The sequence below is a fragment of the Rattus norvegicus genome, chromosome 18, assembly GCF_036323735.1.
Source record: "Rattus norvegicus strain BN/NHsdMcwi chromosome 18, GRCr8, whole genome shotgun sequence".
In the NCBI taxonomy this organism is placed as follows: domain Eukaryota; kingdom Metazoa; phylum Chordata; class Mammalia; order Rodentia; family Muridae; genus Rattus; species Rattus norvegicus.
The window spans coordinates 30,943,386-30,961,130 of NC_086036.1; the positions used below are offsets into that span (position 1 = coordinate 30,943,386).

The window sequence follows — 17,745 nt, forward strand, 5'->3', positions numbered from 1 at the left end:
CCAGACACTCGTGCTGGGACACGTTGTTGAGACAGAAGGAACGAGGAGGCACTTTTAGACCGTGTGGGTTGTCATGACCCTGTAAGAGGATCACCCTGTGGTGGCCCTAGCTGGGGGGTTGAGCCTGTGTTCAGTGACGAAGGTGGGGATGGTCATGTTCTGCACCTGTTGTTCTCTGTCACACTGGTGCAGCCGGCGAGCAGAGGGGCTGAGTCATGGCTGAGCTGGCAGACATTTCGGAGGCACCACGTCCTTCAGCCTGCCTTTGTGTTTTCTCGCTTTACCCTTGGCACTGCTGAGGACGTGCTCCTCAGCTCTTGATTCATGCCTCTTGTCATGCTTGTTCCTATTTTTATATTTAGCACACTTTCCCCCCAATTACTTAGGTGACATATACTCATTGTGGAAAATTTGGAAAATACAGGAAGCCATTAGTGTATGATAAACCCACCCACTGACCACCCCTGCAGATAACTATGTTAACATTCTGTTATACAATGTTTCAAACTAAAGTCTTTCAAAATAAAAATATCCCTTCTACCCAAACCTCAATTCTGAATTAGAATGGATGCGTGCCTAAAATTTGTTCAGAGCACTAGGTAGAGCCTTTAACTATGTTAGAATAACATGCTAAGATCGTATTTGGGTGACTTACAATGGCCACAGTTGATGCACGAGGAGAAGCTTTTTCCCCCACCCCTGCACGACACTGGTTTCAGGTAGTTCTCCCTCAATATTTGTATTCAAGTGTAAAATACTAGAATCAATGCCCAAATTAATTTCAATTACAAAAAGCCTAAAGCCGTGCCACGATCTCTAAGACATAGTGAGTGTTTGGGGTACACAAGCTACATGTCTGAGAGGCTCTATTGCCAGAAGCTAGTGAGCCAGCTCCACGCACGTCTCCTTGAGCATTCTACGTGAGGTTGGTACTGTTGGTCGCTATAGACAGGGTTCACAGTGGACAAACAGCTTGTCAGAGTAGGAGAGGTGTGAGCCTCATTTGTGAGCTAGGAGGGAGTGGTTGATCGGTTGACCCATTTGCTGGCTGATTGGAAGAACTGCCTTAGACTATTTCCGGTGCAGCGGCAGTCACTTGCCCAACTCCAACCACCTGATGTCACCTTCTCCGGTGACAGGATTCATCTCCTGCCCTCTAGCGGTCTATGGGAGAACTACACTGTGTCCGCACTGGAAGGCTGCTTGTGCCAATGCTGGTTTGGCAATCTGATACCTTTGAAGACCAGACCAGACTAAACCTGCCCTACAGACTGCTTTTTTGTAGGCATCATCTTCCCTAAAGGGAAAGATTGGGTCACAAATTACAGGCAAGATTCTCATAAGTACTCGGATACAGAGAAGGGAACACTGAATCCAAAAGCTTTGAAAGTTGGTTTGACCTCTCTGCATGACACCCAAAGGGGTCAGTCAGATTGCCTCTGTTTCTGTCCCTTTCCCACTAAGACAAGGTCCACTCAGTCAGACCAGCACTGAGCTCCGACTCCAAGAAGGAAGGTACAGCTTGAGGGCCTTAGCTACCAAGAAACGATTCCCACGTGACTCATTCAGCCCTACAGTCTGTTCCGCACCTACAAATGAATGTCCAACTGACCTCCTAAAATTTGTTTAACATTTTAGGTGATCCTGGAATGGAAGATGTTATCTTCAAATTTTAATACAACCTGCTTTTTTTAAACTTTAAAGGACCACTGTAGCTTTGACTTTTACTTTTATAAAAATGCTTGGGAGATAATATACACAGTAAAGCTAACTTCAGTGTCCCGTACCTACATAAAACAAGACAAGACAAAAAACCCATCAGGTACAGGGGTGTGTTTGTCCCAGCACTGGGTACCAGAAGACAGGTGCACTCTGGGATTTTCTGGCTAGCTAGCCTAGTCTACTTGGCAAGTTCTAGGGTAGTGAGGGACCCTGACATTTTTCTTTAAAGCAGACATCACCTGAGGGCTGACACCCAAGGTTGTTCTCTGGCCCTCAGGTGCTCATGTGAGAGTAGGTGCAGCCCTCACCTCCCAGGCAGAACATCAAGAGACACACAGAACCCTCTCTTGACTTGAACCATTTTTGGATTGAATGAATAAGGTTGGTAAGATTGGGTATTTTGAAATGAGTGCCTTTAAAGTTACTAAAGTACCAGTCATCCTTCCTTTTGCCTGCGTCCGTATGATGATCTGAGTATTTTGAGAGAACACCACAAGAAACTCTTTTATGTTTGTGCCTAAAATACAGCAAGGTGGAGGGCGGGAATCGGACTGGAAAAACCAACAAACAAAGACTAATTGACGGTGTCTCATTTGCATCAGTCCGAGTAACAAGACTTCTGGAAGCCTCAAGCCTTGGTTGAGTCTGGAGGCGTCAGCCTCATACTTACCGAGCCGTATAAAAGCCCTTCGGTGTCCATGGCCAAGTACTGGCCAGTCTCTGTACCCTTTATATACACTTCGCCCGCGCTTTCCGCACTGAGCTGCAGCTGAACTGGAATGAAAATAACACAAGTAAAAGTCAACAAACAGAGCACTTCTGCCAATAGCCCTACAGCCAGAACAGCCGGCCATGGAAAATTCTGCTTCTCCGTCTTGTAGAGCTCCGAGGATGAGCCCTCAGTGAATCAAAACAGTAGTTTCCTTTCCTTTCTGCCCCAGGGAGAGCTGTCCAAGGGAATTACATTCCTGAGGGAGAGAGAGACAAGGGCTGGCTTGCCACCCGTCCAGCCTGTGCATAGTCCTCTGTCACCTGAGGGGAAATAACTACAGGGTACTGGTTTCCCTGGTTCTGCTGCCCCAGAGTTCTTGGAGTACAGCAGTTCTTGGTGAACAAGCAGTGGCAGCTGCTTTAGCTGTCACCCTGCTGGATAGAACCAGATCTTTGAGGTAGAGAGGGACATGCAGTCAGAGCAGCCCGTGCTCTTGTTCTTTTTGCTAGTTGGCTCATGCTCCGTTCTGTAACCATCTATATCCTAACAGTTGGCCACATCCTGATGGATGAGCTGGTGTTTCCCCCCTCCCACTTTGCTCTCCTCATCCCCCAATTCACGTACAAGTGATAAATAATTATGTCACCCCTAGAAGATGTACCTCTCTGTCCTCGGAAGTCTGCTTTAGAGACTCAAGACTTCATCCAACTTCCTGTGGTGAATAGAGTTTATTGAAATTATAGGAAGGGAGCTGGGAGCCACTGGCTTCCATTTCTACTGGTCTCTCTAGCTTCGGTCATCCCTGAGAATATGGACTTGAAGCCATAGGCCAAAGGACACCCAGGAGCTGCTCTCTCCAGCTTCATAGCCACTCACTTACTCCCTCTGCTCTACCCATGAAACTTTAAGTTTGTTTGTGTGTGTGTGTGTGTGTGTGTGTGTGTGTGTGTGCGCGCACGCGCTTGCATACCTATGTGAGTGTGAAGATAAGAACAATCATGGATGTTGTCCCTCAGGATCTAGCCACCTTGTCTTTTGAGATGGTCTCTCATTTGGTCTGGAACTCTCTGATTAGGTTGGGCTGTGGCCAGTGAGCCCAGAGGCCTGCCTGCTGCTCTATTCCTCCCCACCGGGATTACGAGCGTACGTCATGACACTCAGCATTTCCACGTGTGTTCGGGCAGCTGATCCTGTGTCCTCGTCCTGGCACAGCAGTATTTTCCTGACTGTGCTGTCTCCCAGCCCTCACCAAACTCTTCTGTACCTAAGCATCCTTGCACATCCTATCTCTGTCTGGCACCTTCTTCCTCCAGATGTTTGCAAGGCTGGCTCTCCTCCTTCTCCTTCAGGCCTCTGCCTAAATATTTTCGCAGAGAAGCCACTCAAGGGGCTGTGACTCTCTGCAGTGGGCACTGTGGTCCCCATGCCTCCTAGTGTGCACGCATCATGCAATTGTCTCATTACCTAGAGCTTTATCTGGGAAGCAGAAAGAAAGGACGGGAAGGAATTTTATCTGCTTGTCTTGACCCCTTAGGTTCCTATCGCACTGTACCACACACAGTGTCCAGTTGGTCTCTGTTGAGTGAATATCACCAGGCTAATGTTGACAGAGATGGTTCTGCCAAGACATCCTCAACAAGCTGTGGTCTTTGAGTTGCATTTCCAGCACATTCTCTGGAGTTAATGGGGCCAGGATGTGAGGCATAAGGCCCTCAACTAGCCTACAATAGGAAAACCCAGAGGTATAGTAAAATGATTAGTGGAGCCCAAGACTTGGACAGGGGAGGTAGAAGAGGTTAAGAAGCCTTGGAGATTCTTTTTTGAAAATCAAAAATAGTAGAGATGTTTGTACAACTTTGTGAAGAAAAATTGTTAGGCCAATAAGATGGCTCAGCCGGGTGAAAGGCACTGTTTTGCAAACCCAGTGACCCACAGTAGATTAGGAGGGGTTTTTGTTGTTGTTTTTGTTTTGTTATTGTTCTTTTTGAGATAGGGTTTCATGTAGCTCAGGCTAGGCCTCCAACTTGCTACAGAGCCAAGGATGGCCTTGAACTGTCAATTTTCTTGCCTCTATTGCCCAAGTACTAGATTTACAGGCTTGTGTCTCCATACGCAGTGAGAACCGTTTTGTTTGTTTGTTTGTTTGTTTGTTTGTACAGCATTTAATTTCCTAGTTCTGCCTCTTGCTGCAGGGCTAAGTGAGGGTAAGTTCTTTCTTTCTGTGAAATCCCATCATGGCCTCGGAAAGGTCTGAAGGAGGAAAAACGAGAAACAAGAGCTGGGGGCCTGCTTACCACATGACCTCGGCCCTCAGCCAGGGATGGTCTGCTGGAGAGAGTCGGCTCAGGAGTTTCCTCTAGAAATATTATTTCTCCAGGATGTCCAAGTTTCATAGCTCATTTTCACTGGGTTTCTTTCTGGCTGAGTTTCCTGCACATTCATTTCTGTGAACGGGGCTGGCAGGAAGGCATACACTCAGCCCACGGTCTCCCTTCGGTGACTGGGCATCCAAACCCTTTGGAGGGAACTCCATTCCAGTCCTGCAGACCCACACCCTCCCAGCTGCTGGCTGCTGGGGACCATCAAGGGAGGAGGAAGTGTGACCTCAGAAAGCTGCAGGGACGGGCCACAGAGCACATCCCTTCCTCCTGGAGCAGCGGAATGGGGACAAAGATCAACCCCCCCCATGTGCACAGTGCCAGGCACACTCCCTGCTTTACAGGACTCAGGAGACAGACACACAAACCCCATGACTCAGCAGCTTAATAACAAGAGCAGATACACGTGTACAAAGGACAGTTAATGTCACTGGCCCTCCCCAGCCCTGTGACTCTGTCCCTCTTCTGCCATCTCTCCCACCTTTGTGGTCGTAGAGAGAAGCTGGAGATAACGTCCAGTGAAGAGAGGAAATAAGAAATCCCTGACGACAATTTCCTAAGAAGCATGAACTACTGCAAAGTGTAAAATTCACCAGATGCCAGCTGGGTGTGTCTACAACTGCCCCGGAAAGGCTGAAAAGGTGGACAGGAGACTGGGGATCCATAGCAGGGATGTGCGTGTGTATATGTGTGTGTGTGTGTGTGTGTGTGTGTGTGTGTGTGTGTGTGTGTGTGTATGCGTGTGTCTTATTCATCCCCATGTTCCCTCTAGTTCTATAAAATTAGTTTTGCAGCCACCTCTGGGTCCTGGGTTGATTGCATTTGCTGGTCTTTGGTCTGTATCTAGTGCATGTTTTTGTGTTGTGACTGCATACACATGAGCTATTTATCAAAGATTCACTGTCTCCCACAATTGTTCTGCCTCTCAGGGGTGGAAATGTTTTAAAGGTCTGTTTTTAGTGAATGGACAGACTCCCAGAGCTATCAAAGATTCACTCTTTCTTCCTTTCTTTCTTTCTTTCTTTCTTTCTTTCTTTCTTTCTTTCTTTCTTTCTTTCTTTCTTCCTTCCTTCCTTCCCTCCTTTCTTTCTTTCTTCTTTCCTTCCCTCCCTCCCTCCCTCCCTCCTTCCTTCCTTCCTTTCTTCCTTCCTACCTTTTGCCCTTTTCTTTGAACAAAGATTTTATTTTAGGTGAGTACACTGTACACCGTTGCTGTCTCTGTCTTGAGACACACCAGAAGGGGGCGTAGTTGTGAGCCACCATGTGGTTGCTGGGAATTGAACTCAGGTCCTCTGGAAGAGCAGCCAGTGCTCTTAACCACTGAGCCATCTCTCCAGCTTCCTTTGTCCTTTATTGTGTGTGTATGAAGTGTGTATTGAAGGGGGTGTGCATGCTGTGACTTAAGTGTAGAAGTCAGAAGACAACTTTCTGGAGTCAGTTCTCTCTTTCCAAAAGCTTTACGCAGATTCTATTCAAAACAAAACAAAACAAAACAAAACAAAACAAAACCAAACCAAACCACATTCAGGTTTTAGACTTGCAAGCAAGTACTTTACCTACCAAGCTACCTTGCTGGCCCAAAGACTCAATTCTTGCTCCTGGTGATGTCTGAAGTGATCTGTGACCCATCTCAGGCTTGAGTACAGGGAATCCATAAGATACAAGCACCCTTAGGACCCAGAAGTACCAGGGGTGGGATGCGGATGAGATGGGGAGTCACAGGAGCCTACATTCTCTGTGGTCAACACCCGCCACCAGGTGAATGGTGTCCTCACTGGGGAGAGACCTGCTGGGTGTACGCAGGAAAGGCAGCAGGCCTGGCCATTTCAAGGTGCTTATTATTGAAAAACAAAGTGCACAGCTAACTGAGTACTTCCTTTAGCTCAGTTCCAAGATGGAGATGGCAAATCTTGATTTAGCAGAACAGGAAACAGCTTTCTAAAGACAACCTAGTGGTCAATAGGAAATTTCTTCAGAAATTCAGAGCCTTATAAAAATTGATTTGAAGAGAGTTGGAAAAGGCTTATGTGGTAGATTTTTTTTTTTTAAACTATCAACGTGTTACTCTGTAGCCCAGGCTGAATCTGGCAGTTGCAGTGATTCTCCTGCCTCAGTCTCCCAAGTACTGTTATGGCAACCATGAAGTGCGGTCTCCAAGTGTTTGGTGGATCTGTGGCCCTATGTTTCCTGAGGAGATGCAGGCTTGTACCTTTAGGTGTTTTGTTTTGATTCTGGTTTTGGTTTTTGGTGCTGGGCATTGAACCTAGGACCTGGTTTGTGCTAAGCATAGATGTTGAAAGGTGTTGGTTTGAGAATACAAAACATAAGTATCAGCCTGAAATGTACGAGATCACCTTGGTGGCTTGCACTCCTGTTTTACACTCAGTGTTCAACACCCTGTGGTCTCTGGGTACTTACAGCTCCTTCTGAAGAGGAGCCCAGCGCTTTCCAGAGGCTCCACTAGCCTCCACCTGGGTCCTAGTGCTGTATATCTAAGGCATAGCTGCGTCCGTTTTCTTGTATGTGACCATTAGCTTCCACGCAGCCGTAACCAAAGCTTGTTCATAGAGAGGTACATGATCCCTTACTTTCTAAGAGCAGAAAGAAGGGAAAAGAATCCAAGGTAGCTAGTGCCAAGAGTGGTGAGCTCAGGGGCCACACCCCTATCTACTCCTGTCCTGCGCTAGGGATCTTTACTGCTAAGGCGACAGCTGGTATCTTGGAAGCCAGAAAGGAGGGCCTCACTCCTGTGTGGCATGGCCTGCCCTTTCTGCCTCCTGCCTGGGGAGAGGCCACAGAGATTACGTGCCCAGTTTATTCTGGGTTGGAGACTTCCCGTCCTTGGTTGTGTTTACTCAGAGTGAGGTCAGCCTCATTCAGAACTCAGCCAGGTTGTTTTATGTCAGTGGAGTTTATAATTAAAGTGTAACCACAAGCCAGGCTTTGCAAAACATTAAAAGACAGACAAGAGGAAAAATGGACTGGAGGGGGGAAAATTCCAGTGGTTTTCAGTGTGTGTGTGTGTGTGTGTGTGTGTGTGTGTGTGTGTGTGTGTGTGTACATACATATGGAAAAGAGTTTGTGCTAACATTTGTGAAGGTGTCTTGTCTTTTAACATCTGGAAAAAAGTCAGTGAATTTTTTTATTTAGCCCAGAGATTGACTAACACATTTGCGTGTGTGTTCATTCATATGTATAATGTAGCTTCTCTAGAAGAATTCCCCTGTAATCAAATAAGGGGTCTTGGGTTAGACTCAGGGACCTGGGAGGCTGATGTACCACATGTGGCAGGCTGGTGTACCCTGTTGGGGGGACATTCCTTCCTGTAGGCCCGCCCCTCTCTCTGGCTACAGCATCAGGGCCCAGACCTCCCCAATGTGGTTATTTGGAAGGCTGCTCTGACTCGGAGGCCAAGCTGGTGGGGAATAAGATGCCTTTGCCATTAAATGTGGATTCCCATCAGACCAGACAACGGAAGTCTGGACTCCCCCCAAACAGTCTGCAGGGAGGGATTTCACTAGAGTGTGGTCTGCTTGTATCCAGGGCAATGCAGTAAGATCCTTTGGACCAGCAAACTCCCCTGGTGCCTTTAGGATGTGGCTAGATTTATAAATATTTGATTGGCACACACTCGGCTGAAGAACATTTCCATCTGTGTGGCGAGAGTGTGGAGGATCCCCCCTCTCCTACCCCCGGTCTCTTTCCTACGCGCTGGGGGAGGCTGTAGGGCTGTAGGCTCCACGAGGAGGCTGGAGCTTAGGGATGTTCAAGAGTGGTGTGCCCTTGCTGTCTGTACAGCTGCTGTTCCAGTTGTTGAGTAAGAGTAAGTCCTGGCAAGCCTTCGCCAGAGAGGACACTCTGGCAGACAAGCAGAGAGCTCTTGACATTGGTGGCTTCTGTGCCATGGAAGCCAAGTGGGAAGAACCTGATGGGCTATGGCATGGGCAGGCTGTGGCTCTGCGGCAGGTTGCAGGCGTTCCAACTGACACAGTCCCAGAGAAGCTGGGGTGTACAGTCACTGGAAATCCTGTGAACAAGCTTAACATTTAATTTCATGGCCAGCTATCAGTCTTAGGAAGACAGTGACAACCATGGGGAATGTCACCGTTTTGAACATTTAGGGGCCCAACAGTGTGCTGGACACCCTCAGAAACATCACATCTCACATCCCTACTTTCCAGGGACATAGATAACTGTTAGCATGCCTGTCTTCAAGACAAGGAAACTGAGGCACCGAGAGGAAAACTAACTGCCACAAGGTGGCCCAGCTCTGGTAAACACAGTCAGAAGACATCAACCTGTCCTTGCTTGTCTGTACCACGCGCTAGGATAAGTGCACCAATGTAATTAGTTTGTGGGGTGAAAATGTTAGTACCAGGGTGGTGGGATCCTCAGGAAGAGCAGGTTAGTATTAGGACAGAGAAATAATTTCCACATGCTGTCCCTGTGAGGGGCTGGTCACATCCTGTTAGCTTTTGGGTTTTCAGCACAATGGTGACTAGCAACCCCGGAGGGCTGTTGTTAGCTAGGAATGACCTGTGCAGGGCCTAGCGTGTGTCAGTGCTTGACTGGCATTTCTTGAGATATTGTTGGGTTTAAATTTCTCTGCCAACAATGCAAGTCGGTGGCTCATCAAATTCAATGCTCACCGGGCACTGAACCAAGGGACAGTCGGTACGCTGGACACAAAAGCTGCAGTGTGGAGCATTAAGAGCCAGAGTCCTTGTACTCAGGCGGCCCTGCAGGAGAGACGCCCAGTAAATAACTGGACGAGTAAATGCAGAAGTGTAGCTACAAGGAGAGACACCCTGGTCTATGGCATCTCTCACACACTCTGTGTCAAAAGTGGACACTTAGCTACTTATCTCTCGGGAGCAGCATTCTGCTGTCAAAAGCAGCCTTTTCATGAACTGCATCTCCACGGATTCCAGAATCGGCAGCCACCGCTGTGCACCCATCTCTGTCAGGGATTCTGTGGCAGTGGGTACCTAGCATTGTATCGTGTGTGGATAATTGCCTGCCGCTGTGTCCCAAGCCTTGGTGAAGTCACGAGCTCAGACCCCACCTCTCTACAGGAATCTGATTGAGACATTTCGCTTAGGTCTATTTTAGGATAGTCAGTGTACAGCATCCTCCAGAGGTTGATACCACGGACAAGGTACCTGGGAACTGTCTCTCCCAAGGGTAAGCCAGACAAATTTGGATAATCTCCTTACTTTGCTCACAGCAGGTCAACTCATTGAGGACAAATAGACACCGTAAAAGGAATTAATTTTTGTTTTGTTTTGTTTTGTTTTGTTTTGTTTTGTTTTGTTTTGTTTTGCAGGGCTCCAAAAGCAAGTTGTATTTTGTGGGGTTTATAATTTACCTAAGTATCTGACTGGCTTTTAGGGGCGCTCTTCCTTCAGGAAGCTTTGGAGGATGGCTCTGCCTGTTTCCACAGCTTTTCATTAAACCCAGACAAACCATTAAAGAACAGAACTCCCATTTGGCAGTGGTGGATCATGGCTTTCCTGGGGTTCCACTCCAAACTGCCCAAAGCTGACTCTGGTTCTTGTACGCCTGAGGTCCCGAACAGCAGTGCCAATGCTAGGCAGAAGAGGGCGACAGATCCACACTCAGGGAGAGAACCTATGCCCCGATGCCCTCTGTGGCAGGCTGATTGGTACTGTGAGGGCCACAGAGTGAGGCTAACACTCGAATTCCAAGGGGGGAGGAAATTGAGTCTCAATGAGATTAAAAGACTGCCTCAAACTAGGCATCTGGGGAATTAGAAGACTCATCAGCTGGACAGCTTGAAGCTTTTCTCCCAGAGCACTTCATACAAAACCGAGAGAACATTAGTTGTCTGGTTAGAAAGTGGCAGGGTAGGGCGTGAGTGTCAGCATTCCAGGGCCCTGACTGCAGAGAGTGGGCAGATTGTCTATTGTGGTTTCAACTGGTACAGGGCAGATTGCTGCCTACTTACAGCAGGATTGTCTTCTGTCCCGTTGGCCCTTGTTCATCGTTTCAGGGTCAGTGAACAATAAGCTCATATAACTGCTTCAAATGTTGGCAGAGAAGTTCTGAGTTAAATCCTCAATCCAGACTCTGGCCCTTTGTCTCACATTGTCTATCCATACACTGCAGGGGGTCCGTAGGCTGTGGATTGTAGCAGCAACTTGCTGAACCCTGGGCCAGGCAGGTACTGTGCCCAAAACAGTTACTGTATCATTTCATTTAACTCTCCCAAGAAACCTGTAGTCAGTATTCTCACCTTTTCACTGGAAAAATAAGGTTTGGAAATGTGTGCCTAAGTTCACACAACAAATACTCATGAGCAATGCCGGGTTCCCAAGGCTTCTGACAGCTTAAGTTCTGTAGCCAAATCCCACGACAACCTGTCCCAGTGTTGTGCACACAGAGACATCCTATGCTGCCATTGACAGGATGATCATAGTGAAGGCGCATGAAACTTTTCCAGAAACCCAGAGGTTGTAGGCTCTTGTTACTCCGAAGTTTAAGGTTTCTAAGAACCAGGCAAACCTTAAGAAGCCTGTCACTGTGACCGCCCATTGGTTAAAAACAAATTGTTAAGACTAGGTATAAACGGGGCTGGGGATTTAGCTCAGTGGTAGAGCGCTTGCCTAGCAAGCGCAAGGCCCTGGGTTCAGTCCCCAGCTCCAAAAAAAAAAAAAAAAAAAAAAAAAAAAGACTAGGTATAAACATTTAAAGTCAGAGGAATTAAAGCTCGATCCCCTGAGTTGCGTTACTATATTATACTATATTGGTTTCTGGGGAAGGAGGGGACAAAGCTGTCACCCGTCCCAGTTGCACATGCATCTGAGATTGCATGGAGGGGTTTCTCTGACGCCATTGCACTGAGTCTGTGAAGCGTGGCACCTACACCAGGCACAGTTAGACACTGAACACACCAGCCATCACGTCAGCAGTATAGTATAACAGGTCTTCTTCTCATTAAGACATGAGAATACTGAGCACAGGCTTCTTAGGAGAGTCACATGACACACATAATACAGCAACATAACCTTAGCTCCAGACTGTTCTCCCCTGCACCTTCTAAGCGGTGAGATCCTAGAAGGGTAACACCAGGCCCAGTTTATCTATTGCTGGGCCTCCCGTGCTAGGCAAACACTTTGTCAACTGGGTTACATACAGCCTCAGCCCAAACGTGGCTGCTTTTAATGTTCTCGAATCTCTATTTTTGGCTCGTTCTGGTACCTATTCTTCATAAAGTGGAAGCCTGTAGGAGGCCCACTTGAAGACAAGCTATCAAAACAACCCCCCCCCCCCCAATCATAATCATAAGCCTGTGCCAGCTGCAAGTCTGAGCATGTGCCTTTGGGGGAGTAGGAGGGGACAAAGCCATCACCCATCCCAGTTATATGTGCAGCTGATGCTGCCTGGAGGGCTTTCCCTGAAGCCATTGCACTGAGTCTACAAAGTGTGGCACCTATACCAGGTACAGTTAAACATCGAACACACCAGCCATCACGTCAGCAATCCACAGCCCAGTCTCAAGCCCGTCCTATAGGACCTTGCTTCCACCTGTGTTCTCCCTCGTCTCCCGATTTCACTCCTTGGTTTCCTCTTGGCTTGTAGCATGGCTGGCTCTTGAGACTGTTGTTCCTCTAAGCAGAGATCAAATCTGACTTTTGGCTTCCCTACAACAGCTAATATCCTAGTGGTACTTAGGGAGTCTCTGACTCTTAGTAAAAAGCAGACACCTACTATCACACGTACACACATACACGCACACACGCACACACACACACGCGCACACATACACACCCACACACACACGCACACACACACATAGCCCTGCACTAGATGTACTGGCTAGGTAGGTTCTTTCCCCCATTTATCAGTGTGGTCTGAAAGCTAGGCTGCAGGCTGCATTAGTGTCTGGAGAATGACTTTACCCCTTCTGCATACTTCAGCCACATCTGCACAGTGTGCTTCAGGAAAGCTACGTAATTTATAATGTGTTAGTCTGTGGTTGACTGGGATTCTAAAATCCAGCCCAGTGGAGACATCACCTGCAGAGTCTCTTAACTTGAGATTGAACCCATATCTTTGTTCAGGATTTCCCATCCCTGCTCATTGGGTTCTTCCCATCGTAGGGTGAACAGACCCTTGTCTGGCTGAGGTGGGGGGAGATCTTATGTTAGTTTATAGACCTGGGGGTGTGGTGCTGTGACTAAACTCTGGCAAAAGTTATATCGGTTCAGCGGAGAGTCCTCCCAAAAGCTTGCAGTAAGATGTAATTAGCTAAGTGATAGCCCTCAGTTCCATCCAAAGCCAGCCCCTTGGTATATGTGCTTTTCCTTCCTTCAGAGTGCATTCTGCTTACATGGAGCCTTGGAAAATGGATACCTGTACCCAGTTCCTGCCCTCTTCCCATGTTGGACTAGGGAAGACAAAAAGGCATGAGTGTAATTCAGATGACTGCTTACTGTGCTGGTCGCTCCTGTCCCTGGTCCCATCCACGGTGCCATCGGGAAGAATCCTCAAGAAGTGGCCCCCGTTGCTGCAGTAGAGCAGTTTGGGTTTTTTGTAGTTCCCTAGAGGCAGATTGAACCTCTCGGTCAGGGCTGCAAAGGTTGTGATCTCCCCTTCGGCCATGACTCAGCAGCAACTGTCGATGGTGCGTTCAAGACTGAAAGAAATCAAACATGCCTGTAGACCATTCTTCCAGTAAAGGGGCGGTGGGCATTTCAGGAAGGGAAGGGTCACTCAAGGTCACAGACTGCTCAGGTGATACCCAAAGTGGATAGGGTTGTGGGGTAGCAGGTGGTAGAAGAGGGGACAGTTCCTGGCCTGGGAGAGGTTTTCCAGCCAATTCTCTCCTCTCAATTGGACACAACTTTGCAACCTACTAGATTTTTTTTTTTTTTAGAACTTCAAATTTAATCATTTTGTCAAGAGGTAAAAAACATTGTCTTAGTCCCTCCTTCTGGTCTACACATATCTTCAAATTAAGTACTTAAGTTGCACTAAAATAACACCTGGGGTCTGGCTAAAACCACAGAAACCAAGAGGCCGAGGTTGAGGTTTTTCTTTCCACGCTCACATTGTTTTCACTAGGTGCTGCCAAGCTGGAGTGGGGTAGAGGGCACAGATGGCCCTGGTGTTTGGACACCTGTGAACTAAGGGTACTGCAGGGCCAACAAAGGGTTAATGTGTATTGCGACCACCTAAGTTTGCTGAAGAAAGGGAAGGAGGCAGAGAGAAGGGCTTGGGGCAGTTTTAAGAAGCGAGCATTGCACACGGGACACTTTCTGAGACAGAGCATCTTGAAGGCTGTGTTTGGCCACTGCTTTGTCATAGTCTTCCTCAGACCCTCTTATCACATGGCGAACTCAGGTCTGTCCTTGTGCCCAGACATCTTCATCTTAATGGTTTTCTAATGTAAGCTGTACACAGATATAACTAATATAATACACCGACCCTGAAATATACAGATATATACTAATTAATATTACACAGAGTCTAACACAGAATACCTTCTAAACCTCTAACATTTTATATTTATATATATCTACTATATATAAATTCATAATTATATATAATATCAATTGTTGACACGGGGGATTTGAAAGCAAAATCAATAAGAAATAGAATTTTAAGCCATGTATTTGCCCAAATGTTTAGGAGAAGAATCTGATAACTACAAAGACAATGAAATTTTTTGTTTTAGTTTGTCTGTTTCTTAAAGAAGAGCATATATATATATATATATATACATATATATACATATATACATATATATATCACATAACACATATATGAATATAATACATATATAAGTGGTTTTATAATAACAATGATCATCAACAACATATTTTGTGCTAGAAGATAATATTTATTAATTTAACCATGATCCTTTAATGTGAAAGCTAATACTCCCATTATAAAAAATTAAACCGGAATGGAGAGATGGCTCAGCAGCTAAGAGCACTGACTGCTCTTCCAGAGGCCCTGAGTTCAATTCCGAGCAACCACATGGTGGCTCACAGCCATCTGTGATGGGATCTGATGCCCTCTTCTGGTGTGTCTGAAGACAGTGACAGTATACTCATATATATAAAATAAATACAAACCTTTAAAAACTCTTTAAATTATTAAAGCAAAGCTTGGACGTGTTAGACCACGTGTAAGGTCAGCAACGAGAAGATAACTCTCAGGATGAGTCAGTGAACACAAAGCCCCAGTTTGCCCTTAAATGCTGAGAAGGTTGCATGATTTCTCTAATATGAGCACATTGGGACCAGAAGTGGGGTTTTCCCCATCGTATCGAGTGTACACCTGCTCCATGACTTGTCTTCTAGTTTACTGTCCTGATCTAAGTGATTTCCAACAACTTCCTTCGCGTCTGCTCTCTCTGAAGCAGGGCTCCACATAGCTGCTCAGTCCTGAAGAAACTCATGCCAGGAGCCACCCACAACCCCACATCCCATGAACCATCGAGTTCTGCACAAGTCCTCTTGGGAAACTGTTTGATCATATACCCAAGCATCAATCTGGATAACATCTTTGTGACCAGAATCAGAGCTTGAGTTGGAAGTGTCTACCTCTTTTCTCTGCTCTTGGTACAGTCTCTGACCCTGCGGTCCCACAGACCAGTAATCGACTTCAGTTTCAGTGACTGTTTGGGATGCCTTAGCAAAAACTACCCCTAATTTAAATATACATGTACGTTCAAAGGCAGATTATCACGAATGGCTCGGCCACAAAATGGCGCATTGTTCTTACCACATAACACAGTAAGAGGCAGAAATTGTTTTTTGCATCAGCTGCAGAGGGAGAGTTTGCCTTGCATGGGACATTATGTTTTCCTTCCAAATTCTCAATATTTTCCAAACATTGCCCTTTCACCTCAAGCTTTTGGTCTCTTTGCCCACCTCCCCCTCCTCTCTCAACTGTTTACCCCAATCCCATTCTTTATTCTGCTTCTTTCTGAATTACTTCCCCCCACCCCAGAAGTACTGGGGAGGAAGTCTCCAGCATACTGACTTTTTTTTTGTTTGTTTTTGTTTTTGTTTTTGTGTTTTTTTTTTTTTTTTTTTGGAGATAGGGTTTCTCGGTGTAGCCTTGGCTACAACTCACTTTGTGAACTCATAGAGATCTGCCTACCTCCTCAGTGCTGGGATTAAAGGCGTGTGCCACCACTGCCCAGCTCTGCATATTAATTTAACATGCTCTGTACCACTGAGCTCCACCCCAGGCCCCTGGATCCCTACGATGTAAGGCAATATAGCTCTTTCAAGTGGAACTAACGTCACACGCCTCACCATTAGCTGGTAGATTTCCCTTCCTGACAATGTCACTAAGAGATCTTATAATTTCTTCTTATTTCCATTTATCCCCCACCACTTCCTAAGTTGTGTACTTAGTTTTCTGTATAGGAAATGATATCCACACTGGTATTGATCTTAGTAGAGTAGAACTTTCCTGTTGTCACAGGGTCTCCTCCAATGGTAGTTTCTGATGGCATTTTCTATACTTCCTAATGTGTATTTAATTTTCTATGCAGGAGACAATAACCACAGTCCAATGGCTGTGACTGCTATTGCCAATCTTAGGGGAGTAGAACTTTCCTGTTGTCTCAGGGTCTCCTCCAATGGCAGTTTCTGTGTCTGACGTGGGCCAACTATGTGTCAAGGATGGCCTTCCTTCAGTCCCAGCCAGCAGTGGCTGTTCGGATCTTTCAATAGTGCTGGGCATGGGTTTGGCTCTCCCTGCCTGTATCCTTACCTCTATCAGTTGGGATGAAAATGAACAGTTAGATGCACCAGAAGGCTGGGTGGGGCTGGAGGTGCCAACTCTGGCTAAGGATCATGCTAACGTTCTCATTTACATGTGTGTCTAAGCCATGCATTCTGAACATTAACCCCTCAGAACCTTCAATAATTCAGTGACATTGGCCAGCACCCAGCAGGTCCCTCTGGAATGCAGTGAGAACTGTAGTATCTACAGTTCTTTGTTCTCTGCCTGCTCCTCCTGTAAGCGGGATAGTCATGGGATGCTTGTACAGTTCCCATGCTTCCCTCTTCTAACGCTGTAGGTCACATGTTGCCTCCTTAAAATAAGCCTGGCATCGCCATGGAGCTGCTGGCAGCGGCAGGAATTCACAAATCACCTGAAGCCAGAGGGTGGGACATGGAGAAGCTCTTGTTCTTAATCAGCCTCAGTAGATTCAAGGTTAAAAAACCAAAACAAACAAACAAAAAACAAAACAAAACACCACCAACAAAAAACCAAGACATTGATAACCTTACAATGATGGTAAGAATCTTTGGTGCCCCTTTGCCTTGGATAATAGCACCAACAGGTAAACCTACAAACAAGGATGCAGATGATGGACCGGCATGACCAGGGTCTAACTGAGTAGTTGTCTGAGAGGATCTTCACTTACCAACCAAGTGAAACACCGTTACTCTCAGGGATCCATGGGATTTTATTCACCGAGATCTCAAAAGCAAGACTCAACCGGGATAGAAGCATTTGTTTCCCCAGTCTATCCTTTGAATAGAAACCACCCCCACCCATCAGATGGTGGCAAGGCCCTCTCACCTTTTAAAGTTCCCACACAGCTTCCTCTTTTCTCCCCTGCCCATCGCAGACCCTACACAGCTCCTACCTGGATAGCTGTGGCCTGTGAGCACCCTGGTCTCTAACGACACTCATTTCATCCCTGCTTTTCAAGGCCTCCCCACCTCAGAAATCTGAGGATTTCTCCCTCTAGACTTCTGCTGCCTTGAGGAATAAGTGCAGATTCCTGTCATGGCCTCTGGGACTTTCATGATCTGGTCTCTGCCTAACTCTGTTGCCTGGTCTTACTGGCCTTTTTATACCTTCCCCTCCCCCTTTATACTTTTCCAGGCCTTATCCCAGACCCCACAGCAACAGAATCTTTCTGTCCCTGACCTC

At 46.7% G+C, this 17,745-nt stretch overlaps 2 protein-coding genes across 6 annotated transcripts in view; one reads left to right on the forward strand and one right to left on the reverse strand.

Moving 5' to 3' along the window:
* The window catches only part of Arhgap26 (Rho GTPase activating protein 26), a 786,446-nt gene that overhangs the window by 240,784 nt on the left and 527,917 nt on the right, over positions 1 to 17,745 (forward strand). The gene's annotated exons all lie outside the window — the stretch shown is intronic.
* Fgf1 (fibroblast growth factor 1) overlaps positions 1 to 17,745 on the reverse strand; it is an 86,117-nt gene that overhangs the window by 5,716 nt on the left and 62,656 nt on the right. For all 5 annotated transcript variants that reach the window (XM_006254650.5, XM_039096591.2, XM_006254652.5 and 2 more), the window contains 2 exons: positions 13,269 to 13,471; positions 2,393 to 2,496 (listed from right to left, as the gene is read on the reverse strand). In XM_006254650.5, coding sequence (XP_006254712.1) covers positions 2,393 to 2,496; positions 13,269 to 13,437 — 273 coding nt within the window. In that variant the 5' untranslated portion in view covers positions 13,438 to 13,471. The remainder of the gene's footprint in view (positions 1 to 2,392; positions 2,497 to 13,268; positions 13,472 to 17,745) is intronic.